The 24,490-nt window shown below is 62.2% G+C and overlaps 1 protein-coding gene across 1 annotated transcript; it reads left to right on the forward strand.

The window, feature by feature from the left end:
• The first annotated feature begins 878 nt into the window (after positions 1-878).
• Positions 879-24,490, forward strand: CHLRE_10g429750v5 (uncharacterized protein). Its single transcript, XM_043066622.1, has 48 exons — positions 879-1,298; positions 1,433-1,502; positions 1,566-1,640; positions 1,891-1,911; positions 2,691-2,746; positions 3,062-3,116; positions 3,235-3,350; positions 3,586-3,734; positions 4,097-4,186; positions 4,435-4,529; positions 4,916-5,005; positions 5,207-5,448; positions 5,592-5,694; positions 5,952-6,080; positions 6,295-6,375; positions 6,515-6,804; positions 7,028-7,175; positions 7,496-7,592; positions 7,818-7,957; positions 8,213-8,271; positions 8,474-8,570; positions 9,488-9,589; positions 9,818-9,932; positions 10,225-10,436; positions 10,736-10,960; positions 11,195-11,371; positions 11,593-11,751; positions 11,901-12,042; positions 12,311-12,471; positions 12,814-14,686; positions 14,935-15,422; positions 15,657-15,748; positions 15,904-16,167; positions 16,489-16,756; positions 17,260-17,412; positions 17,592-17,693; positions 17,888-17,992; positions 18,194-18,345; positions 18,555-18,627; positions 18,899-19,009; positions 19,219-19,353; positions 19,600-19,944; positions 20,369-20,503; positions 20,744-20,950; positions 21,349-21,531; positions 21,816-21,929; positions 22,108-22,222; positions 22,560-24,490. The coding sequence occupies exons 1-48, from the start codon at positions 1,231-1,233 to the stop codon at positions 22,676-22,678; spliced, it is 8,598 nt and encodes a 2,865-aa protein (XP_042920019.1). The 5' UTR covers positions 879-1,230; the 3' UTR covers positions 22,679-24,490.

Consider the following 24,490-nt stretch of genomic DNA (forward strand, 5'->3'; position numbering starts at 1 on the left):
GCTCCATAAGGAAGGCTCAAGACCGATTGAACTCGCGCGTAGTCGTCTGAGTTCATCCTCAGACTCAGGTCTTGAATGATGCGATATTTCAGAAATAAAGTAATGTGTATGTACCCCGCGAGGACAAGCATCATTGGGGCTTTTGAGACTTGCGCTGAATCCAGCTGGCTGTCTCGTGCGCAAAGTAGACCATTTATGGCTGCCAGCGTCCCCGACGATGCTTTCTGCCTAAGGTTAGGTCAATAATAGGCCAAGGCGGAGAAAAACCCTCTGCAGGTTGGCTCCGGCAGCCCAATCCCTATCAATTCATGGGGTGATGGGCGGGTTCAGGCGGGCTCCGCCCTGCTCCGCCATCTGTGTCCTCCCATCTGAAGCTTCGGGCATGACCCCAATGTCATGGCCAGGTCACGGCAGCACAGCGAGGGGCCGCTATGTCGCTCACAAACGTTTTTTGGTGCGTAGTCCAAAGTAGGTTCAGCGCAATCTTTGTGTGCGTTATCTAGGACTGCGCTGTCAGTGGTCAGGTGCCCAATGTATATCAGGTGGTGTCACGTATGCTAACCTGGCCATTCAGGGGCGCACCGCTGCAGACACACGTGCAGACATCTAGCGCAGACATCTAGCATTTGGATCCTTTTGGATAGCGTGTGCTTCAACCCTGAGGGACAGGTCCAGAGACGCCAGTGTAACCTATAACCCGCCTGATGATTGGTAAGGAAGCCGAATGTCGCAGACTCAGCGCCGCGAGGGGTACGGGGACCAGGACAGGGAAGGTGGGTTTGCGGCGAGAACACCGGCACGCCATCGACCTCCAAGACTTCAACGGCGCACCATCTTCACATATCAGCTGTATACGTATGTACCAACATAGCAATAGAGCGCAAGCAGCGGTGTCCCTAAGAGAGAACTCTGGCATTGCGCATTGCGGTCGCGACTTTCCATATCTCTCGACACACATACCTGTCGCTCCATTGCAACTATGTCCTAGGTTTTGAATTAGTCTTGACAACAGCGACACAGTACTGGCGCGTTTGTGACAACTTTCTTACAGCCTCAACACAATGTATCCGCTGTAATTGTGGTCAGTAGTATACACCTTAGACTTGCTGCAATAGTTCAGGAAGCACACTGCGGCTTGAGCAAGGAGGAGGCCATGGAACACTTGTTCGCTCGCTGAGGCAGCGCTTACTAGTCGCGACAGAAGAGCTGCTTGTGCAGTAGTGGATTAAAATGTTCTCGTCAGGAGCCAGCAACAGCTCGCGCGGCAGCGGAGGCAGCGAGTCTGGGCCGGGCCCGAGGTGAGTTGCACACGCGCTGACAGCGCGCTGACTACACGCAACTATATCTAGTTGAGTAAGGTCCGCGTGGCAAAGCGCCGGCATGTAAACGTCCGAGTTTGTTTACTGCTTGCTGGGGCTTCTGCGCGCCGCAGTCGCCTGAAAAATGTGACGGCGGAGGGAGACGACGAGCGGAATGACTTTGAGGAGACACACAAGATTCAGGTGAGCAGCGGCGCGGGTGCATTCAACAACTTGACAAATGACCGCCCGAGTTCCCCGACGCAGGCGGGCATCTTCAGCGTCTTGTACATCCTCAGCAAGGAGAAAATGAACGAAAACCTGAAGTTCACAATCATCAAGGTGGTTGCGGGGTTTTGTTGAAGCACCGTGCGCGCGTGTGTGGTTTCGCTGGTGCCTGGTTCCCATAGTCCGTGGGAGCAACGTATGCGGCGCTAAGCTGGGTTGCCGGTAACTAGGGGTGGAGCGCCGCCGGTTAACGGCGGCCGCTCCAAGCCCCGGCAGCCGAAATGGCTTGCGGGGACAGTGAGCAGTCCCACCCCGTCGAAGTAACCGCCCGTCCTCTCCCTGCCCCGTCTTTCCCTGCGCGCAGCTTATGTTTGATTTCACCCAGGTGAGCGGGGCGCGTTACGTTGGCGTGCGGTGCTGTACAGCAACAATTGGGTTGCTGGGGTCCTCGTCAGGCGCTGGGACACAGGACGGGACTGGGTGGCTGGGGGTGGCTTGGCGCACAGGTGGCGCAAGAACTGGTCAGAACTGGTGTGCTCAGGCGGAAGCGGAGCAGGAGTTACAGCAAACAGCGAGGGCCGTAACAATCGAAGGCCAGGATGGGTATCAAGATTGATGAAGGGGTTCGGGGTTCTTGCCAGTGATGACATGGGCAGCAGCTTTCGCTGCGGCGGGGTGTTTGCCAGTGGTGAATCGGGTGGCAGCTGTCGCTGCCCCGCTGCCCGCATGCAAGTCGGCGGTGGCGCGGCTGTGCCTTCGCTGCAAGTTTCACGGCAGCTGCCGGAGTTTTCGTTTGCGGAGCTCTGTGGGACTGGAAGAGCTCTAGCTCGGCAGCTGCGCACCTGCAGCGGCTTGCAGCAGCTGGTCCCTCGCAGACGGGAGGCGAAGCGCCAAGAAATACCACCACCACCACCAGCAGCAGCAGCAGCGGCAGCAGCACGACAGGGAGGGTAGGGGCCCTGCTGCGGCTGCACATCTGGGCAGCCGGGCGCCCAGTACATATTGTTTTGAGTGGTGTGCAATGGGGGCAGTGCCGGGCCGGATGGTCGCAGTCGCAGTCGGCACTCACGCATTATCTGCACTCCAGGCACTCCGACCACCTCACCTAACAAATCCTCCTTAATTATGGTTGCTGCCTCTTTAACACCAACCCCTCCCACGCAGTTGTTCGCGCTGGTGGTGAACCCGGCCCACGGCTGGAAGGTCAACAGCACCAGTGTGTGAGTGTGATGACGTGGCGCCCATGCTGGTTCGGGCGGTCGGTGGTGCTCGTGGGACCGGATGGACGTGCTGTGACTGGCCGCGGCTTGGGGTAGCAAGGGATACGGGTTGGGTTCGCTGGAACAAGCATCCTGAAAGGTGGAATCACCCAGGTAGCCGAGCGACGGAGAGCGCCGAGGTCCCGGCCGCTGGCTAGGGCACTGCATTCGAATCGTACGGGAGCCGGCAGTACAGACATAGCCTTGCGTGGCGCCGCACCACCCCTGACAGCAACCCTTCCTGCTGATGTTTTTCCCTGATGCGCCCTGCCACAGGTACTGGCAGATTGTGACGTTTTCTCGCTGGAACTACATCGTGGAGCGATTCCTGGTGAGGGGCTACTGTCTTTAACGGGTAGCTAACTGGCCGTAGTCGTGCGCCACAGCAGCTAGCTGTGACTTGACCACCATCACTTCTTCCTGATCAATTACAAATGTGATTCTCCCAGGGCTACAACGCCTACGTGGCCATCCTGTACACCATGACTGGCATGCTGTGCTCGGCGTTGGCGCTGTGCGTGTGGATCGCCTACTCCTACAAGAACCGCAGCTTTGCCTACACCTGGTGCGGCTGGCCCTGGGGTGGAGGGGGGGAGGTTGGGATCAGCAGTGTCACGGATGGAGGGCAAGGGAGGGCAGTTGCGCACGCTCGTGGCGCGGCGCGGCAACCATGCTGGCGCAAGAAAGGCAGGAAAGCGCAACTCCACCATGTAGTGCGCCGCGTCCTGCTTCCCGCCCCTTGCCGCCCCAGCCCTGCCTCACCTCGCTGCCACGCCATCCTCGCTCTCTCTCCCTCGCAGGCCTATCCATGTGCTGCGTATCTACGCCACCATCCACTTCGGGCTGTTCGACATCGCCACACTCACGCTCATCCAGGTGTCGTACGACTGTCAGCTCCTGGGCTCGGGCAGCAGCGTGCGCGGCCACCTCTACACTTTCCCGGAGTACAGTGAGTAGCGCAAGCGTACTGCAGCAGGGGGGGGTGCGACAGGGGCGCACTGCACGATGTGTACGGCAGGAACAGATTGTACGGTCCTGGAGCTATACTGCAGCGATGTTAGGCGCTGCCCCATTGTGGGAGACGGGAAGAGAATACGGGCTTGCTTTGGGTCGGCCTACGGCAGATGGGGAGGGGGCAGGAAACGGCATTGCCGGGGGCGCGGCGAAGGTGTAGTTGCTTCCAATCCCACAGTGACCATTGCCAACCCAGAGATCTCGGAGGAGATGGAGGGGGCGCAAGTGGTGAATCGGATACCGTGACTCGGTGACGCTTACAAGCCCAAACACCCCACGCCACCCTGCCATATGCAGTGTGCTACCGGTCGCCACATCTGATACCCTACATTGTGGGAATGCTGACGCAAGTGGTGTTTGTCATTGCGGCAGTCATCTTCTTCACAGGTGGGTGTCTGCATGGCTGGGTCTGTGTTGGTACTCGTGATTACGGGCGTGGGGTTGCTGCAATTCCCATAGCATCTTAGAAGGGGCCTCGTCTGATTGGCGGTTGACAGGGCTGCATGTCAGGCCATGAGGGGCGGACACTCCGGCAAAGTCGGCTGTGGTAAGATCTGGATACAGCCTGCTGATGGCCCACAAACATAAATTCAGAGGCCGCAACGCTACACACGATTCACACGCACGCAACGCAGGCGAGTTCGAGGTGAACCCCATCAGCCGGCGCTTCACGTGCTGCGCGCACAGCCACGTGGAGGTCCGCGCCTTCCTGCTCAAGGTCACCATGACGGTGAGCGAGGCAGGAAGAGGAGGAGGAAAAGGAGGAGGAGATAGCACCCCGGGAAGAGTAGGAAAGGGCCCGGAGAAGAGGGTCCAGAAGGAGAGGGCCCAGGAAGGGAAGGTACCGGAAGGAGAGGGCTCAGGGAAGACGGCTTCCGGTCTGGAATGAGCATACGGGGACACGGAGAAAGAGGCGTGCTGGTTGGATGCAAGGCCGCACGACACATCAGCGATGCGGCGTGAAGCGGAGGCAGAAACGTGGCAGACGTACTCAGAAACCCTTGCAGCTGCCTTCACTCACACTCTGCCGCATCACCGTGCATGATGTTGCGTCGTGGCTCCTGTGCCCGTGTCTCACATGCGTGCCCTGCGCCCCACGCACACACTCGTCTGCAGGTGGTGTATGTGTTGATCGGCTGGCTCCAGATCCAGACGTCCATACAAGCCTTCCTGTGCCTGGCGCTCTCGTGGATCTTCTTCAAGAACGTGAGAAACCAGAAAGCAACATCATGGGCGTGCGTGTTTGTAGCGGGCCGGGTGGAGTTTGCGATGGGTCTGTAGTGGGATGAAGCAAGGCAGCCGCGTGCGCAGCTGTGCCCCGGTGTGAGTTATGTGACATGCAGGTATGTGCTCGCTGGGATATCGCCTGACCTCGCCTTTTCATACATTTCTCAAACACCGTTGCAGATGCCCTACATGTTTGCAATCATCAACCACATCCGAGTCGGCTCGTACCTAGCCGTGTCCTGGGCCGCCATCCTGGCTGTCGCGATCCTGTTCAAGCCCTCCGACCCCACCAAGCGCGAGAACTACGAGCAGACCATCACGTCCGTCATGCTGTACGGCTTGGCGCCCGTGGCCTTGTTAGGCTTCGCCAGCTCCTACCTACGCCTGGACTACTGGTCGCGCTTCGTGCGCAAGCGGTTCAAGTGAGCTGGCACGGCGGGTGGGAGGAAAAGGGGCGCGGGTGCGGAGGCAGGGGTGGGGGTGGGGCCGGACGGCTTGACGCGCGCAGGTTTGCAGCACGTGTTAGTCCCCAACTCCTTGCCGCCGCAATGCTTTCGCCGCACAGGGAGGCAAGCCCCGGCAGCAAGGTGAAGGACATTTACCGGTTCAAGGACCCCATTGAGGTTGAGATCATCGCACGTGTGGCGCGATACTGGATTGATGACGAGGTGCGTGGCGCGTGGGGGTTGTGGGCGGTCGTCACCGCGTGCAGGTATCGCCGTATGCATTGCCGCCTTCCCACCCTAGAGCTCAACACACTGTGCCTCCGACTACACGCAATGACGCGGTGACACCGTTCCTTTTTACGCCGCACACAACCAGCACTTCACACGTCAGAAAAAGCATGAACCCGCCACCACAACCATCATCCTTCCAAACTCTTTAGTCCTGACCTTCCACTCCTCCAATGTTCCAACGTCGCCAGGTGCTAGACATGGACCGAGTCAAGGAGGCTGAGGCCATCATCAAGGCCGGCTTGGTGCTGTTCCCCACACGCGCCTTCATGATCATGCTCTACTCCAACTTCCTGTGGGACGTGCTAGACAATCCCCAGGTGCGTGCCAGTGGGCTCTCAGCGGCTGAGGCTATCAGTGGCTGAGGCTTGGCGGCGTTCAGCAGGGACAGGTGTAACGAGCCGTCCTCTGCTGAGCTCCATAATGCGTTGTGTGTCACTTTACCCGGCTGCCTGTTCAACAAAGTCCGCAACCAACTGACAAACTCAAGTGATCAACTTACGAACCTGCTCGACCCCTTAACTGCATCCACAGGCTGGCTACTCGCAGCTGCAGGCCGCCAAAAAGGCCAACCCCAACTACATGGAGCGCTTCGCCATCTACCGCCGGGAGCAGGTGCGCGTACCGATGGCGCGCGTTGTGGGATAGAAGCCAGAGTGGGCAGTCATGCACGCTGTCACCGCGTGTTGATGCCCTGGGTTCCTATCCGCTTCAACAACAAAACCCCAACAACAATACTCCCCGCCATACACAGGAGCACCTGGCGCGCACCGCCCAGACCAAGGGCAACGGCGAATCCACTCTGGATCTGGTCTCCTACGTCGAATTCCAACGCAATTTCCGACTCGCGATGCGCGCACATCGCGAGGCTCTGGTTGCGACTCGCAACTTTTGGCAGTATCTGCTGCAGCAGCACATCACCTTCACGCACCTGTCCAAATCGCTGAACGCGATCGAGAGCGCGGTGGTCAAGGCAGACAAGGTCTACCGCACCGTGTTGGAGCGCTACCCCTACTCGGCAAAGATGATCAAGGGTTACGCCCGGTGCGTGCAACCGTGCGTTAGGCACCTCTGGTTAGGCATTTGCATCGGAGCCCGTGTCCTGGCAGCTAGTTTGGAAAAGCAGGTCCTGGTTCGGTCCCTGGCAAACCGCCGTATTGCTGCATGCGTAGTGTCTCTCTCTCTACCCTGCATCTCCCTCCTCCCAACCCATGAAGCATATTGCCCTTCCGCATCCATTCATCCCCATCCCCGTGACCCCACGCAGGTTCCTGGAGGGCGTGAAGAACGACCCCTGGCGCGCCTCCAAGTTCTTCACCGAGGCGGAGAAGCTTGAGGCGGAGCGCGAGGAGGAGGCGGCGGCGCTGGAGTTGGAGGGGCTGGACGGAGACAACGACAGCCGCCTGCTGAACAAGGTGTGTGTGAGGGAGAGGGGGTCGTAGATGCCAGCCCAAATTAAACCGAACCCAATGCAAGGGGGCTGGTAGGGCGAGGGGAAAGGGGGCGGGTGGGGGCGGCGGGCGGCGGGTGGGGAATCCATGGGGGCGGAGGGACGGTGGGATTGATTGGGGTGGTGGCAATGAAGTCAAGGAGTGGCTGTTTGGGGGCATCCGAGGTGTCGACCACACCCCAGGAGTTCTCGCCGTGTGTCGTTGTTGCCCATGCTGCTCGCTTCAACTAGTGCTGGCTCCACGGCTTGCCTTAGTCCAACGCAACCAATCCACAATGTCATCAGGTGGACGAGCGTGTGAACGCGGTGGTTATCATCAACAGCCGCGGCCAGATCCAAATGGCCAACAAACTGGCGTACCTCATGTTCGGTTACAACAAGGGTGAGTAGCACGCCCGAGCGGGTCGCCCGCCATCGCGATTTGGAAATACCGTGTCGTTTGCATGGGCCACCATGGAAGCAAGCGCGGACCATGTGCAACACAAACTGTCACTGTTACCGGGAGTCCTCCAAGGAGAATGCGCAAGCACGCCTGAACATTGCACTTGCACCACAGCACGCAAACACGTAGTAGACTAACACGTTGCGTGTTTGTGGGAACGCGCAGGCGAGCTGGAGGGAAAGAACGTGGCCATGTTGATGCCGCAGCCGTTCAGCCAGCGCCACAACGGCTACATCAAGCGCCACATCACCACGGGTCGCGAGACGGTCATGAACCGCATCACTGACTTGGTGGCGCTGCACAAGGTGTGTCATAAACACACAACATGTATATAAACTGTATATGTGTGTGCTGCAGCGTAGCACACAGGGAACGGGTCTGTTCATTGCAGGAAAGCGCGCTGAGGAAGAGTGTGTGTCTGTGTTTTCAGCGCCTCAGAACAGGTCCTCCTTTTTGCATGGCAATGTGCGGTTGTCGACACCTCTGCCCCACCCAACCCCACCTCTTATTCACCCCTTCCCCGCCTCTCCCCCACCTCCGCACCACCGCACCACCCCCAGGACCGCTATGTGTTCCCCTTCCGCCTGGCCGTGTCCAAGGTGTCGGGCGCCGGAGACGAGTGAGTGGCGGTGCCGCCGGCCGAACACGCGCACAAACACCCACACCCTCCCCTGGCATCGGAGGCATCGCCTCCCCAACTCCCCCACCACACCACGCTTTCCCCCACTGCCAACCCTCTATCTCCTACCACCCTCTCCACGCTCTCCCCCCTTCCTTTACTAATCATGAATGCAACCCCCCCCCCACACACACACACGCAGCTCGTTGTTCATGGGTGTGACCATGCCCGTTGACCCGCCCCCCGGCACCGCCAACGTGTACATTCTGGCGGGCGGCACAGTGGCGGCGGTGGACCAGGTGGGGGAGAGGGGATAAGCGGATTGGGAGGCATGTACCGGGGCCCTTGACTAGAGCCTGTCCTTCGGGAACCTGCTCACTCGCTCCTTGGGCTCCCGCAGTCCTCTTTCTACGCGCTTCACTAGACTACCTCCTTCAGTGACCTTCCTGCCGCCCTGTCCTCTCATATGTTGTTTGACTTGTTGTTATCATGTGTTGAACAAGGGGTGTCAGCTTTGTACAGCTGGAAAATGGGCTGAGCCCCATGAAGCGCAAGGGATGTGACGATGGGCACCGGCGACATGAACAGCACCCTTGCAAGCCCATCCAGCGGGACTGGCCACTATGCCAACGCCGTGCCGAGGCAGCGACATGCCCTGTCCCCGCCACGCCACGCCACCTTACCCACGCCACTTCACGGTCCATGATATCCCAAATTCACCTCACCCACATCCCACTCAAGCACCGCAAACGGCTTGCCGGGCTCGGGCGCGGGATCCCGGGCCGCAACACATTTAAGGCTCGGGGACGCATGGTTTGGCTGTTGCAAACAATTTCGACATTCTTGCCCCAAGACGCTTGTCGTCGACATGTTTTGATACATGGATGTAAGATATTTAGGGGCCGAGAGCTATACTCGCGGACTGAAGAAAGTCAAGATGTCCATGGACTCACGAGGTCGCTTCTCGCTCCGGCCGAATTTTCCCTGCCGCCTATTTTTCTACAATAGGGAATAGCAATTTATAATACGTGGCGCTCGCGGTTTGTGCCAGTTTGGCACTTTTTGTCGACGCAGGCAGGCACGCAGGCAGGCACGGACAGGGGCAATCCTGGGGGGCTTCGCCCCCCCCCTGGATCGCTTCGCTCGGGGGGCTCAGCCCAAAAACAACAAAACGATGCCCTTGACTTGTCGTTATCATGTGTGTGTGTGATCTCAGGCCTTTGTGGACTGGTTTGGCTTCACGGTGGAGGACTACCTGGGCCACCCCGTGTACATGCTGTCAGTGGACCCCAGCCCCTTCAAGAAGCTGGTGGAGGAGGTGCGGGCCTGGGCGGGGAGGGGGGGGGAAAGCGAGGGCGACGGGAGGTGGTGGGCGAGGGATCACCAGTCCCATGGAATCCGGGAGTGCGGCGTTGAGGGATGCGTGCACGAGTCCCTCACAAGCCCGCCCCGCCTCTGCCCGGTGCCGGTGTCCCTCACTCCCTACCCCGCCTCACCCCGCCACACACTTACTGCTGCTCCAACAACGCAACCCCACCCCTTCCAGGTGGCCCGCACCGACCAGCCCACGGACGATGACATGGCGCACATCGGCCTGGCCGCCGCCATCAAACACAAGTACACGGACCCCGTGGACGTCACGCTGTGCGTCAAGACAGCGGGTGAGCGGCAGCGAGCTTGGCGCGGTTGTCCGCACGTACGGGCGAGAGCATCCGGGCGTGTACCGGGGCCCTGCGGTGTGGCTGGATGCACCGTCAAACGCCGCCGTGTGTTGCATTCCGTTGTGGTGGAGTACGGTAGTTTCACAGGGTCCATCCACCGGCGGCTCGATGTGCTGGAGTCGGAGTCCCATACCCGTACGCTGCCCCGCGCTTCCTCGCTGCTGCCGACCTTCTAGCGACAACCGCTGACCGTTCGGCGCTGTCTTGTGCCCGGCACCGCCCTCCACCGCAGGCCTGGGCATAGAGACTCTGTACCGTGTGGAGATGCGGCGGGTCAAGGCGCCGGTGGAGCTGATGCTCACCAACCGAAAGGGCCGCATTCGCTTCATCACCTCGCCGCTGGCGCGCTCGCTGGGCCACCCCTCGCCGCGCTCGCTGCGCAAGGTGGACATTGGGGAGTTGCTGCCGCAGCCCTTCGGCGCGCTGCACGCCGGTTGGATCCGGGTGAGCCGCTTGGGAGAGTGGGAGAAGGGTGCGATTATCAGCTGCGAGTCCAACGAATACGGTAGAGGGAGGCGACAGGGGCAGGCGGGAGCAGTTGGTCCAAGGACCGGAAGCGGCTGCGTGAGGGGCGGATGGGGAGCACGCGATGTCGTCAGTGCACGCCCAGTCAACGATGAGATGTAGGCGCTTCTATCCCTCCATCCAAACCTTCCTCCTTAAATCTCCGCAACCTCCCAACCCGCGCAACCTCCCAACCCCCGCAACCTCCCATCACCACCACCACGGCACCACGCGCACAGGAGGCGGCCGAGTCCAAGCCGCTGCCGCTCAGCTGCCGCTCCAGCATCACCATGATCCTGGGAGCCACGGCCAAGACGCAGCAGGCGGTGCGGCTGTCCATCAAGAGCACAGACGAGAGCGGCGAGCAGCAGCACGTGATCAAGGTGGCGTCCAGCACGCTGGCGGAGGGGCTGGACGAGCGCCGCCTGCGCATCACGATTGACACCGCCGGCATCGTCACGCAGGTGGGGTGGGGTGGGGGCATATGGGCTGCTGGTTGGCAGTGCAGTGACGGGCTGCGATGTTGCGCAGGGCTGACTGACGGCTGTGAAGTGTGGGGCACATACCATGCACAACCAGTCCTCCAGTGGGTCATTCGGGTTCTCCAAACCACCAGCAACCACCAACACGGTGCCAACCACGTTCACCACCTTCACCACCTCCTCCGCCGCCTCCTGCCCCTTCCTGCTGGTGCGCAGGTCGGCAACTCGCCCACCTCGCTGTTCGGCTTCAAGCCCGCGGCGCTGCTGGGTCGCTCGCTGGCGGACTGCGTGGACGTGCTGCACACCAACGTGCGAGCAGCCTCCAGCGCGGCGCACGCGGCGGGCGGCAACGCGGCGGCGCAGGACGCGGCGGCCACCACCGAGCTGCGCAAGGTGAGAGCAATATACTGTTTGAATTGCGCCGTAACAAATCAAGGTGGTTTTAAGCAGGTTACGCGCGCGTCTGTCACCCACCAACCACCTGCATACGCACCCGCCAGACAGCCTGCCAACCCCATCCTGGCTGCAACCATCTCTCTCTCTCCCTGCCTCGCTCTCCTCCTCGATCTTTTGCACGGGGTTCTCTACAATACCCTGCCTCACCCGGCCTGCAGGTGATCAACCTGCTGCTGGGCCGCGCACTGGAGCGGCCGGGCACGTCGTGGCGTGTGGGTGTGATGCCGCCACTGGACAACATCCGCTCGCTCGGCTCCATCGCCACTGCACTGCTGGCCAAGCAGACGCGGCCGGCGGTCATGGAGCTTGATGTCAAGGTGGGGACTGGGCAGCGAGTGTGTGTGCTGGTGCGATGACATACAGACATCATACCCACGCACGTCACATATCCACGTACACATACGCCCTCGCCTTTGTGCTTTCCTATCTAACACACACACACACACACACACACTCTATCCCTCAGGTGGACCTGGAGGACCTGGCTGCGGGCCGCGACGTGTCCATCCACATCAGCCTGTGGCGGGCCGACCTGCTGTGCGGCGTGGTGGAGGTGGACAAGGAGGGCACCGTGCTGGCGGCGCAGGACCACCCCTTCTACCCCACTGGTGAGGCCAGGGATGGGTCGGAGACAGGCGGCGGGGCATGGGGATGGGGCGCGGGGATGGGGCACAATAACGCCACTCCGTGTTGACCATGCAAACCCCATGGTCTGACGGCATCAATGCCTCCAGTACCAGTTCGCCTACTCGTTATAAGGCACCACCACCATCATCACGCCTCACAACACCACCCCTCACACCACGCCTCACACCACCATCCCTCACACCAACACACCACCACCGCTCACACCACCATCACCCCGCCACCCCACAGGCCTGCTGTTCGGCATGTCCAGCGGCGCAATGCTGCGACAGGCCCTGCCGCGCTTCCTGCAGCTGGGCAGCCGCAGCCTGGAGTCCCTGTTCGCAGCCGAGTCCAAGTCCGGGCTCGGCGGCAAGAAGGGCGCGCTCAAGAGCAACGGGGCGCCCAAGAAGGTGCGGCGTTGGCGTTGGTAGAGGCGGGGCGGGGCGGGGCGGGGCGGGGCGGGGCGGGGCGGGGCGGGGCGGGGCGGGGCGGGGCGGGGCGGGGCGGGGCGGGGCGGGGCGGGGCGGGGCGGGGCGGGGCGGGGCGGGGCGGGGCGGGGCGGGGCGGGGCGGGGCGGGGCGGGGCAGGGCGGGGCGGGGCGGTACGGGGTAAAGGGCTTGAGCTACACGACGATTGCGTCTGCTTGCTCGGTAGGCACTCCACATGCTCCACAGCTCCGAGCTCGTGCCTACCTCCTTGTGGGCTTACTGACACGCTGCACGGCACCGCACGTGGGCCCCCGCACGCCGCAGGTGGGCCCGCTGCGCACGCTGCCCGGCTTCCACAGCGACGGCGAGCCGGTGTCGCTCACGGTGCAGACGGTGCGCAAGGAGGGCGCGCACAGTCGCAGCTACGTCGTGCTGCACTTCAAGGAGCCCTCACGCGGCTCGCGCGAGTTCCTCATGCACCTCCAGCGCGGACCCCTGGAGCCGGCGGCGCAGGCCGCGGCGGCGGCGGCCGCCGCCGCCGCCGCGAAGAATGCGGAGCGCGCGGTGGCGGTAGTGGAAGACGCCAATGCCACCGCTGCTGGCGGCGGCGGTGCCACGTCGCAACCCTCCCGTGTGCCGTTCGTAAAGCTTACAGCGCCTCCGCCGCTAATGGCGCCGGCCGCCGTCGCCGCAGGAGCTGCTGCTGCTGCTGCCGCTGCTGCTGCCGCGCCGGCGGCGGGCGCCGGCGCCGGCGGCCGGCCGTTGCTGGCCAAAGTCGACAACGACAGCTGGCGCCAGCGTGAGCGAGAGCGGGAGCGTGCGGCGCTCCTGCTGCCGGGGGCGCTGCCGGAGGACCCGGCGGCGGCGGACGCGGCCGTGTTTGTGACCGGCGGCGTGCCTGCCTTGGACCTGGGCCTCAACACGCCGCCAGGGCCCATCTCGCCGGTTGAGGGCTCCACCCAGAGCGGTGACGACACGTCAGCACAGCAACAACAGCAACAGCAACAGCCGCGCGAGGATACGGGTGTCAGCTTCTCCGTAGCGCGCGCCCCGGCGGAGCTGCTGGCGGGCGACGCCGGGGCCGGGTCGCCCGGCGGCACCGCCGCCGGCGCGCCGCCCGCTGACGACAGCGCGGCGGCGGCGCTGCTGGCCGCAGTGCCACCGCCGCCGCCCCGCGTCATTGCTACGCCGCCCATGGACCAGCCGCGTGTCGCCAGCCGCAGCCCCACGCCTACGCAGCAGGCGGATGAGAAGGCGCGCGGCGGCAGCGCCCGCTGGCGGCAGGGCGGCGGCGGCGAGACGCCGACGCAGCCGTCGACGCCGCTGGCGCCGCCGGACCCGCGCGCGACGCCGCCGCCGCCGCTGTCGCCGTCGGCGGTCCAGGGCATGACGCTGCAGGACTACCTGGGCGGCGTCAACCGCTCCGATAACGACAGCGAGGACGACCTGGCGGCGCTGTTCGACAAGGTGGCGGCTGCCGACAGCTTCTTCCCGGATCCAGATCAGGCCGACGCCATGGATCCGGATCTCGACAGTGGCGGCAGCAGAAGCAGCGACGGCGGCTCCGGCAGGAGGCCGCTGGCGCCGATGCCCACAAGCGAGTTGGCCGCCGCGCCTGCTGACGCCAACGGCGGCGGAAGCGGCGGCGGCACGCCCGGGGCTTCCCCCCGCATCAAGCCTCGACCCGTGGGTTTGTCTAATCTGTCGTTTAACCGCGATTACCAGCAGCAGTTGGAGGCAGAGGAGGCGGCGGCGGCTAAGGCGGCGGCGGAGGCCGAGGCGGCGGTGGAGGCTGCAGCCGCCAAGGCCGCCAAGAAGGCGGCGGCGGATGCGGCGGCGGCGGCGGCGGCGGCGGCGGCGGGGGCGCGGACACCTGCGGAGACTGGCTCAGGCCTGTCGGATGGAAGCGACGTCATCATGGCCACATTCACGGACGACGCGGCGGCGGTGGCTGCCGCCAACGCCTCCACCTCGCGCTCCGACATCTCCGCCGGCCACAACGCACGGCAGTCGCCGTCGCCGCTGCCTCCCGCGCCGCCGCCGCAGTCACTCGGCATGATGACGCAAGGCAGTGGCTCGTTCCGCGGGTCGCCACGAGCCACGGGCGCAATGCCGGACCCGGAGCCGTCGCGCTCCGGCCGCAGCCGCACAGCGCCGGGCAAATCCACCAGTCGCAACTCGTTCTCTGACAGCAACGGTGGGTTCGTTGGGTTCGCTTGCTTTGCTACTGAGCGCGATACGTGGCCTCTATGGAACAGCGTCACAATGTTCTAAACTCGGTGTGCTCGTGTCTTTCATGGTTGAGGGTTGGGAAAATGGGGCCTGGGCAAGTTGTGGCGCTGCCAGCCTGCTCCTCTCGTGGTTTCGGCCGGCTGCACTTGAAGCACTACCGTCTACCTACAAACAACTTGCTCACACGCTCCCATGCCATGTATGTACATGCAGGCGATCTGCGGCGCATCAACAGCATCAAGCAGGTCTCCTTTGCGCCCTCGCAACTCATCATTGACGAGATGGGCCGAGTGGAGCGACAGCCCTCCCAGCGTTGCGACGGCGGCGGCAACCCCCGCACCAGCGGCAACCTCAACACGCATTTGCTGTTGGGTGAGGACGAGGAGGAGGAGGAGGAGGAGCACCCGGGTGGCGGCGGCGGCGCCGGTCGCAGCCTGGCGGCGGCGCCGCCGGCGGGTTCGGCGGCGCTGTTGCCGCCACGGCAGGAGATGCACCGTCAGCAGTTGCTTGGCGGTTATGGTGGTAACGGCGGTGGTGGGGGCGGAGGGGGCTACGGCAGTGATGATGACCAAATGGGAGGCGGTGGAGGCGGCGGAGGCGGAGGCGGAGGCGGAGGCGGAGGGGGCATGGAGCTGGGCGCCGCGGGCAAGATCAAGAGCAACATCAAGCTCGCGCGCATTCGGGAGTGGGTGATGACCGAGGTAAGGTCTAAGCGTGCAAGTGCCGGCTGGCTAGATCGCATTCCTGTGGCTGCCAGAAGGAAGAGGGCTGGATTGGGCATCGCGGTTGCTCTATCCTTGCTATCCTTGTGATTCGTATGACCTTCTCAAACACCTGTACAACAGTAACGACAAATAAATAACGATGGCGATGCGTCAAAACCCATACCTTCTTTAACACCAAATACAACCGACAAATACAAATCCCCCCAACAGGGCGAGCGCTACTTCCGTCTGGAGGATGTTCGCGACATCGGTGACACCGTGTACCCTTTTGGACCCGACCTCATCATGCGGGAGGACTCGAGGTGGGCGTGCGGGGCACGGGGGGCAGGGCCTGATTTCGCGGCCGCTAACTGGCTCCACACCCACACCTACCTTGCTTGTGGCTCTGGCTGCTTTTATGGGACTGCCGAAAACGATCCCACCTCACCTCACCTCGCCCCACCACGCCCGACCACAGCCACGCGCTTATCATGGACGCAAGCGCCGGGCCGCCCGACGATGATGATGACGACGACGACGACGGCGGCGGCGCCCGTAGCAGGTGGGCCGATGCCGACGGCATGCACGACGATGACCAAGCCCTGGCCACGATGGACGACTTTGGTGACATCATCGAGGGCGGCGGCGGCGGCGGTCGCACGCGACGCAGTAGCCTGCTGGGGATGGATGGCGGCGGCGGCGGTGGGCGCGGCAGTATGGATATGAACATGGGCAAGGGCAGGTGAGGCGGGATGGAGCAGCTTTGTGGCTTTGTGGAAAGAGAGCAGGAGTGGCAGGGCCGGGCAGGGCAGGAATGCTGATGCAGGAGTGGCGGGGCAGGAGTGGTGACGCAGGAGTGGCTGGGCAGGGGTGGCGAGATGGCTGCGCAGACTTCGTGGTGAAGGGGGGCGTTGAGGTGAGCTGGAGAGGTGCTGTGCTGGTTGCCTCCTCCTCCTCCTCCTCCTCCTCCTCCTCGGCCTCCTCCTCCTCCTCCTCCTCCTCCTCACTACCCTCACCGCCACGCCTTCGCATCAACTTACTCTTTGCCTTTCACGCGACGCAGGGGCGGCGGCGGCGGCGACGCCGGCCGCGGCGCGCAGCCCAACCAGTCTTCCGACTCGGAGCAGGCGGAGGACGACGAGGAAGACGACCGCAAGAGCGCCGTGTCCGCAGCCACTGACAACAGCGGCCAGGGCTCGGGAACGGGCGGCGCGGGCGGTGCCAGCAGCAGCGCGCAGGCGGACTTCCGCCGCGGCAAGCGCTGCCGCAAGCTGCTCAAGATGCTGAGCACGCCAGTGGTGCAGAAGGCCACGCGCGCCTTCCGGTGGCAGGTGTGTGTGTGTGTGTGTGTGTGTGCGTGCGTGTGTGTGTGTGTGCGTGCGTGCGTGTGTGTGTGTGCGTGTGTGTGCGTGTGTGTGTGTGTGTGTGTGTGCGTCTGTAAGAGAGTGGGGGTTCTTTGTTGGGTTGGGAGGCTTTGATGTGTTGGGTTTGGGAGCTGAGGGACGAAACAGCATGCGTTTTGGGATGGGGTGGGTAGTTCATTCCAGTGGGGTGGGGTGGGGTGGGTGGCTCGGGTCTGCAACGCCGGCGTGCAATGACGAGGTGTCTCTGCCTCTGTGGCGGCCCCCGAATGGGCTGTGGGCTGTGGGCTGCCTCGCCTCACCGCATCCCAAACCTTCCCAACTGCCCACACACACACTGCCGTATCCAACTCTCGTACCGACTCCCAACCTGTGTCCTTTCCGCACTCCCCCCCCCCGCAACACCTCACCTGCTGTCTATTCGCTACACTTCTCTGTACCAATCCTTGCAACCCCCCGCCCGCCCCCCGCAGGCGCTGCTGGCCATCGCTGTGCAGCTGCTCGCCAACCTGGCGTGTTTCGTGCTGCTGACGGTGCTGCTGGTGCAGCAGACGCGCGACCTGCAGTCGCTCAACTCGGTGGGCAAGGCCGCCACCGCCACACACGACGCGCTTGTCAGCCTGCAGGTGTGTGTGTGTGTGTGTGTGTGTGTGTGTGTGTGTGTGTGTGTGTGTGTCTGTGTGTGTGTGAAAGAGAGAGAGTGTGTGTATATGCGTGTGTGTACGTATGTGTGTGTGCGTGCGCGCGCGTTGCCCTTCACCTTGCATCACCACTCCTCTCATACCTTGTTGCAAAAACGTGTCAGGTGATGGACAACATGTACGCGAACCGCTCCGTCGAGTTGGCCGGTCTGTACGACCGCATGTGGATTGGGCGCTGCAACACCGAGCTCAAGGCGTCGCTAGACGTGAGTGTCTTGATCAACATGGGCGTGTCCGGCGTGTTGCGAAGGCAGCGAGGGCTGGGGGGCTAATGCGGCCAACAGGCCCTCGCAACCAACACACCATCCCAGCATCGCTTCCAGTTTTGATGCCGCACCACACCGCACCACACCACACCGCACCAAACCTTCACACACCCAACCCGTTCGCACACCTGCAGGAGTCCTGGACTGCCCACAACAACGTGTACTTGGGCACAGCCAAGCTCAAGCCGCTGCCGGCCGCCTACAACCTGTCCGCCATTTGGAACGAATACAACCACCAGGTGTGCGTGTGCGGGCGCAACGCAGCGGCGCCTCACACGTCCTTGCTTCTGTCTGGCCGTGTTGATCAACGAACTCCTTGTCCGCCCACCACCACCACCACCACCACAACACCACACACACACACACACACCACCACCAACACCACCACCACAACACCACACACACACTTATCCATCCGCTCCGCCCACCCCACCCCGCAGGAGCTGACCTTCTACGGCCCGGCCGGCTCTCGGCGCTCCACCACCCTGTGGCGGCTGGGCAACGCCTTCCTGCGCCAGGGCTTTGAGCTGCACCACCGCCACGGCGACCTGGTGCACCAGCTGGGGCTGCTGGCGGCGGCGGACCAGTACAAGTGGGTGACGGGGTCGGGGCTGGGGCTGGGGCTGGGGCTGGAGTTGGGGTTGAGATTGGGGTATATGTGTGGGTTTGTGCATGTGTGGTGGGGGGGGCGGGGCGTGTGATCGAAGTTTTCTAATTATACCTGGGTCTGGTATCTGGCGAGAGGCCCCTCGTGTTGTTTCGAGTTTCCTCACACACACAACCACACACGCTCCCTCACAGGTACATGCACAGCAATGGGCTGTTTGAGCTGTACGGCGGCTACCAGTCGACCTTGGACGCCTTGGTCTACCAGGTGAGCGTGTGCGTGTGTGCGTGTGCGTGTGTGCGTGTGTGTGTGTGTGTGTGTGTGTGTGTGTGTGTGTGTGTGTGTGTGTGTGTGTGTGTGTGTGTGTGTTTGTATGCATATGACCGGGTTACGTTACGCATGTGGTTTGTTTTAAAGAGACAAGGCAAGGGTTGCTTGTTTGTGGCTGTGTGCACCCATAACGCGTAACACATACACACACGCACTCGCACACCCACCCTCACGCACACATACACACACGCCCCTGACACACACACAGGCTGTGGACAGCAGCGACCGCATCAACCAGCTGCAGCTGGTACTGCTGGTCATTGAGGGCTGCTGCATCTGCGCCCTGGTGGTCGCCTACATGGCGTGGCTACTCAAAAAGGTGGGAGGTGGGGGAGGGAAGGGCAAGGGAGGGCGCGTGTGTGTGTATGCAGGGGCCTCGCATCTACGCAGATACCCTGCCGCTGCTTGTTGCAGTCCGCTCTGCCACCCCTGTGCCCTGACACCCCTGTGCTACCACCTGTCTGCAACACCCTGCACCCCCTAAAACACACACACACACACACACACACACACACACCTGCCCCCCAGGTTGACAACCAGCGCTACGGCATGTACGGCGTGTTTCTCATCGTGCCGGTGGGGCTGGTGCGCGGCCTGGCCAGCAAGAGCGTCAGTGTGGAGGCGGACAACAGCGACGGCGAGGAGGAGAACGGCGACGAGCAGGTGGGGGCGGGGAGGGGCAGGGGAAGGGGTAGGGGCACTGGAGCAAGGAGAGGGGAGAGCGGAATTGCACATGATGATTAATAAAGACGTGTAGCCCGGCACGGCGGGGGGTCTGCATTCATATGGCTAGGACTCCAAGGGGGGAAGTGACATGCATTGCGGCTCGTGCCACTATCTGCTTGTTTTCTCTTTGTGTTTCAAATGACTTTGAAAGGACACAACAACCATGGCCGTGTGCATCTGCAGGAGGACCTCGCGATCCCCGTGCATGGCGGCGGTGGCGGCGGCGGTGGCGGTCACGGCGGCGGCGGCGGCGGCGGAGGCGGCGGCGGCGGTGACATCCGCATCAACCTGGAGTCGGGCGGCGCACCGCGCGGCGGCCGCACGAGCAGCGGCGGCCCCGGCGGTAACGGCTCCAACGGTCGCGGTTGGTACGACAAACTGGCGTTCTGGCGCAGCGGCACCGTACGGCACGGCAAGCGCACGATGCTGCGCAACAGCAAGGAGAGCTTCTGGCTGCTGGCGCCGTTCGTGGTGTGGGGCCTGGTGGTGGTGGTGATGCACTCGCTGGGCTACGTCGTGATGGAGCAGGTGGGGGGGGGGGGGAGGTGGTAGGGGGGGGAGGAGGAGAGCAGGGGAGGCGGGCGTGTGGGGTGATGAGGATTGGGTGTGTGTGGGGGTGCGGGGATGTGGGTGTGAGAGAGCGTGGGAAAGGGGCAGGCGGGTGGGTACTGTAGCCGTGTAGGAGTGCGGGGTTACGGAGGCGCCGGGGTGCGGGGATACGGGTTTTGGAGTGTTTGGGGTGTTCCAAGCCTATCTCACCAACACTACGCACATGCACACACACACGCACACACATGTTCCCATACACATTCCCACACACATCGTTTCCCATTCGCACATTCCGGCGCCGTGCTTGTTGCTTCCCTGCACACGCTCCTTGTTCCCCTTCTCCTTTGTGCCCCTCTCACCCACCCACCCACCCACCCATCCACACCCACCCACCCGCCCACAGGCCTCTGCGCCCGTGGCCATGACCAACGTGGTCAACACGGTGCTGACGCAGCTGCACAGGGTGGTGTACTTCGCCCAGGAGCTGGCCACACAGAACAGCACGGAGGGGCAGGCGGCCGTGTACCCAGTGCTGACGGTGAGGGCCAGGGGGCGGGAGGGAGGGAGGGAGGGAGGGTTCGTGGGGGAAAGGGACGGGCTGTGAGGTAGGCCGAGCACGGGGGACAAGGGAGAGGCGTTTGCGGTGTGCCTGCGCCCGTAATGCTGCAGCCCGCCTTTGCTCCCCGACCCAAAACACACGCACACACACACACACACACCACACACACACGCACACACACATACACACACCCAACCCCCCCGGCCCCCCCACCTGCAGCACGAGGTGGCCCGGCTCAAGACGGAGTGGGACGTGATGCTGTACGGCGCCAACAGCACCCAGGCCGCAGACGTGCACTACGCCCTGGCGAGGCGGGGCGTGGCGTTCGAGAAGGGCGCCACCGTCCGGACGCTGTTCAGCGCCGGCGTGGCGTGCTGGATGCCCAACGTCACCGACTGCTACCCGCCATCACACCCCTACGCGGCGGTGGGTGCACAAACGCGTGTCTGCGGAGGTGGAGGGTGTGTGGTGGAGTGTGGCGCGTGTGTGCTGCGGTGTGGAGGGTATGGCGTGGCGTGTTCTCCTAACTGGTCGTGCCTGGACCCCTCCTGGTTGTGCCTGGCTGCGACTTCGCTTCTTCTTAGACACCCATAAATGTAACACACAACAGCACTATCTCACAACAGCATACATACCGCCATATACACACGAGCACATACGCGCGCGTACTTATTACCCAACAAACACACACACGCACACACACACACACACACACACACACACACATACACACACACACACACGGGCGGGCTTTCGATTCGTTTTTAAACACACATACACACACACACGCCCACACCCACACACACACACGCTCACACCCACAGGTGGTGTACCGCGGCCTGAACGCGCTCATGCAGCGCTTCTTCGTGGAGTGCGACCTGCTGCTGCGGGACGCGCCAGCCGCCTGGAGCCTCAACAGCAGCCGCATCGACTACATCTACAAGGAGGGCACAGGCAACCTGCACTGGGCGCTGTACACACTCACAGAGCAGCACCTCAACCGCGTGGTGCGTGTGGAGCGCGGGACAGGGAGAGAGAGTGTGCATGTGCGTGTGTGTGTTGGAGAGAAAAGAGGGAAACAACAAGCGCGCGCCGACCTGCTTTGCCCCTCATTGCATCCACGAACACTCTTTCAACCACGCACACGCATGCAAACCGCCGTGCAAACCGCCGTGCACACCTGTTCACCCACGCACACGCGTGCAAGCCCCCGTGCACCCATGCCCATGCACCTATGCTCGTGTACCCTTGCCCATGCACCCCCGTGCCCATGCACGTGGGACCCCCGCAGATCAACCTGTATGCCATGGTGGAGGTGTTTCATGTGGTGGTGTTCGTGCTGTCGTGGCTGCTTGCGGGCGTGTTCCTGTTCGGCATGTTGCGGCCCTTCATGGGGCACACCAAGGTGAGGCGGGGCAGGAGGCGGGGCAGGAGGAGGAGGAGGAGGAGGTGGAGCAGGAGGAGGTGGAGCAGGAGGAGGAGGTGGGGCAGCAGCGACTTGTACTGTAATGTGGCCCTTGATGTGACAACTTTTTGCGACCTTGAGCATGTCCTTTTTTGATCGTGATGCCGTGTTGTCGCAGCGCGAAACGGAGCGCATCGCCGAGATGCTGAGTCAGCTGCCTGCTGACGTGGATGTGGAGGGCCTGCTGAACAGGGCCCTCATCAGCATCAAGGGAGACGCGCCGTCCACACGTGGTGGGTAGGGGGGTTCCATGCAGGACCAATGGCGGGGTGGGGGAACAGTGGCCCGGGGGTAAAGGCGAGGACATACATAAGCCGCATATCCCGTACGGTACACACGCGCCATCTCCACATGAGCGCGTTGTCTGGGGCAGCGACTTGACTGCCCAGCCCCTTGTGATCTGCTCACTCCGTTCTCCGTGAACAGCTAACCACTCCACCCGCACCAACGCACAGTTTCCGGCAACTGACAGTACAGCCCAGCACACTTCGTCTTGACTTTGGGTTTGGCTCTAGAAACCACCCACCCGCCCCCTCACTCAGAGCCTTCAACCCCGCCCCACCACCACAGATAACCGCAGCGCCCGCAACAGTCAGGTGCTGCCGGCGCCGCCCGCTGGGCTTGGCGGCGAGGGAGGGGCCAGCGCCGGCATGGGCTCGTCGCGAATGTCGTTTGCCAAGGGCGGATAACAGCTTGCAAGTTCTTGCAAGCTTTCACTTCACACAGTTGCGAAGTGGGTCATGAAATGTCACTGCCGAGCCTGGAAGCTTGCACATGCTGTGCCGTGACGTGTGTATGTGTGTGTGGGGGGGGCTGTGGCACGTTCCAGAGGCATGTGTGACCCGAGCGTACGTGCTGCAGGCCCCCGGGGGAAATCCTTGTGGAGACAGGACCACCCCTCATGCAGTGGCGCCTGAAGATTGGAAGGGGGGCAGGAGGTAGGGAAACGCATGCGGAGAAGGGCCAGGGCGCAGCGAGCAGGGAGAGCCGTGCCCCTGGTTGAAGACTGCGCTAGCGCGCCCTCCTTTCTTGGGAACTCAAGTTTGGGAAATCTGATTTTGCTACATTGGTTCGCCTCGGCTGGACAAACATTTGCCGAGCCACCGGGATTGCGTATCTACCTTCATACACAGTGCGTGCCTTGAGTGTGTGTTCGCGAGAGCCTTTGAATCCAGTTGGGCTGTTTTGTATGAGCGTGCGGTTGTGTGGTGACGGGGGCACACCAGAGCAGACCCCAGCACCATGCTTCGGTGACGAGCCAGTGGTCCTATCTATGGCACTTGATTGGTTTTACGTTCCTATCCTTGCTGCCAGTAAGTCAGACGTGCAGTTTACTGAGTCTTTGTGAAATGTGATGCGTTCCCTAAGGTACAATGCCTGTAGTCATGTACGGCGGTCCTTTGAAGCGGAGTGGACGGAAGCGGAACGAGAGGCGCAGGATTACTGGCATGCACCAAAAGTGCTTTGTCACAGCGCACTTGGAAACCTGATTTTGGGGGTTTGGCCACTCCCAATCCTGTCAGTAGACTCTTTACGTTGCTAACAATATTGCGCCATGCAATCGATTGGCGTCATGGTTGCGCCGAGGCCACCCATTTATGTCGTGGGCAGTGTGGGAACAGATGAGAAGGTGTCTGGGAACACAAGCAGACCCAATTCCAGGTTGCTGCCTTTGTGCACGTCGACGTGTGCAGTCGTCGACACACGCGCGGGAGAAACCCCTTTTCCGTGCGGTAATATGATTGTTGATGCCATTGATCTGGACTGAATGTTTGCATGAGATGAGAACACGAAGAGACTGGGAGGCTGGGAACAGGGGTCGAAGGGGGTTTCATGCCGTATGCCGCAAAAGCTGGGTACGAAGGCGACTTGGTGCAGGTGAGTTCCGAGGACTCGCGTTATGCATTCATGGCTATGTGTTGGTCAACGATGCACGAGTGATGTTCCGGTATCTCACAGCTTGCGTACTTATGACTTGGAGGGGGTGGAGCAGGGGTGGAGGGCAAGAGAGCCTGGCAGGCTCGGTGCCCTGCCGTACTCGACACACCACACTGGAATTTTGGAAAGGCGGCTAGCAGCTGTGTTTGCGGCCGGGCTGGAGTGTCGTGCGGGCATGCAACCCAGCTTTTGTTGGTGATATGGAGCGGCTGGGCCGTGCGAAGAATGCAACACACGCTTTAAGGTTGAGACATCCACTTCGACACGTGACACTAATAAATTCCGCGCCTTGCGTGCAATTGTGTTGTTCGCTTTGATGCGTCGCAAGTCCCAGCTGTGTGGTTGGACCCGGATTGCGTAATTCGTCGGCGATTACGCGGAGACTTGAGTGTGGCGGGCTTGCTGTTCCGACACTGTTCTATTCATGACACGCGGGTACTGTAAGGTTGTAACGTTGACACATTGCTTCGGCGTGTGAGGACGCCGCGTTGGCGAGAGCCACGGGTGGCCCTAATACACCATGGGGGCATGTCGCACCTGTGAAGGGCACTGTATCAACCGCC

This window comes from Chlamydomonas reinhardtii, chromosome 10 (assembly GCF_000002595.2).
Source record: "Chlamydomonas reinhardtii strain CC-503 cw92 mt+ chromosome 10, whole genome shotgun sequence".
Classification (NCBI taxonomy): domain Eukaryota; kingdom Viridiplantae; phylum Chlorophyta; class Chlorophyceae; order Chlamydomonadales; family Chlamydomonadaceae; genus Chlamydomonas; species Chlamydomonas reinhardtii.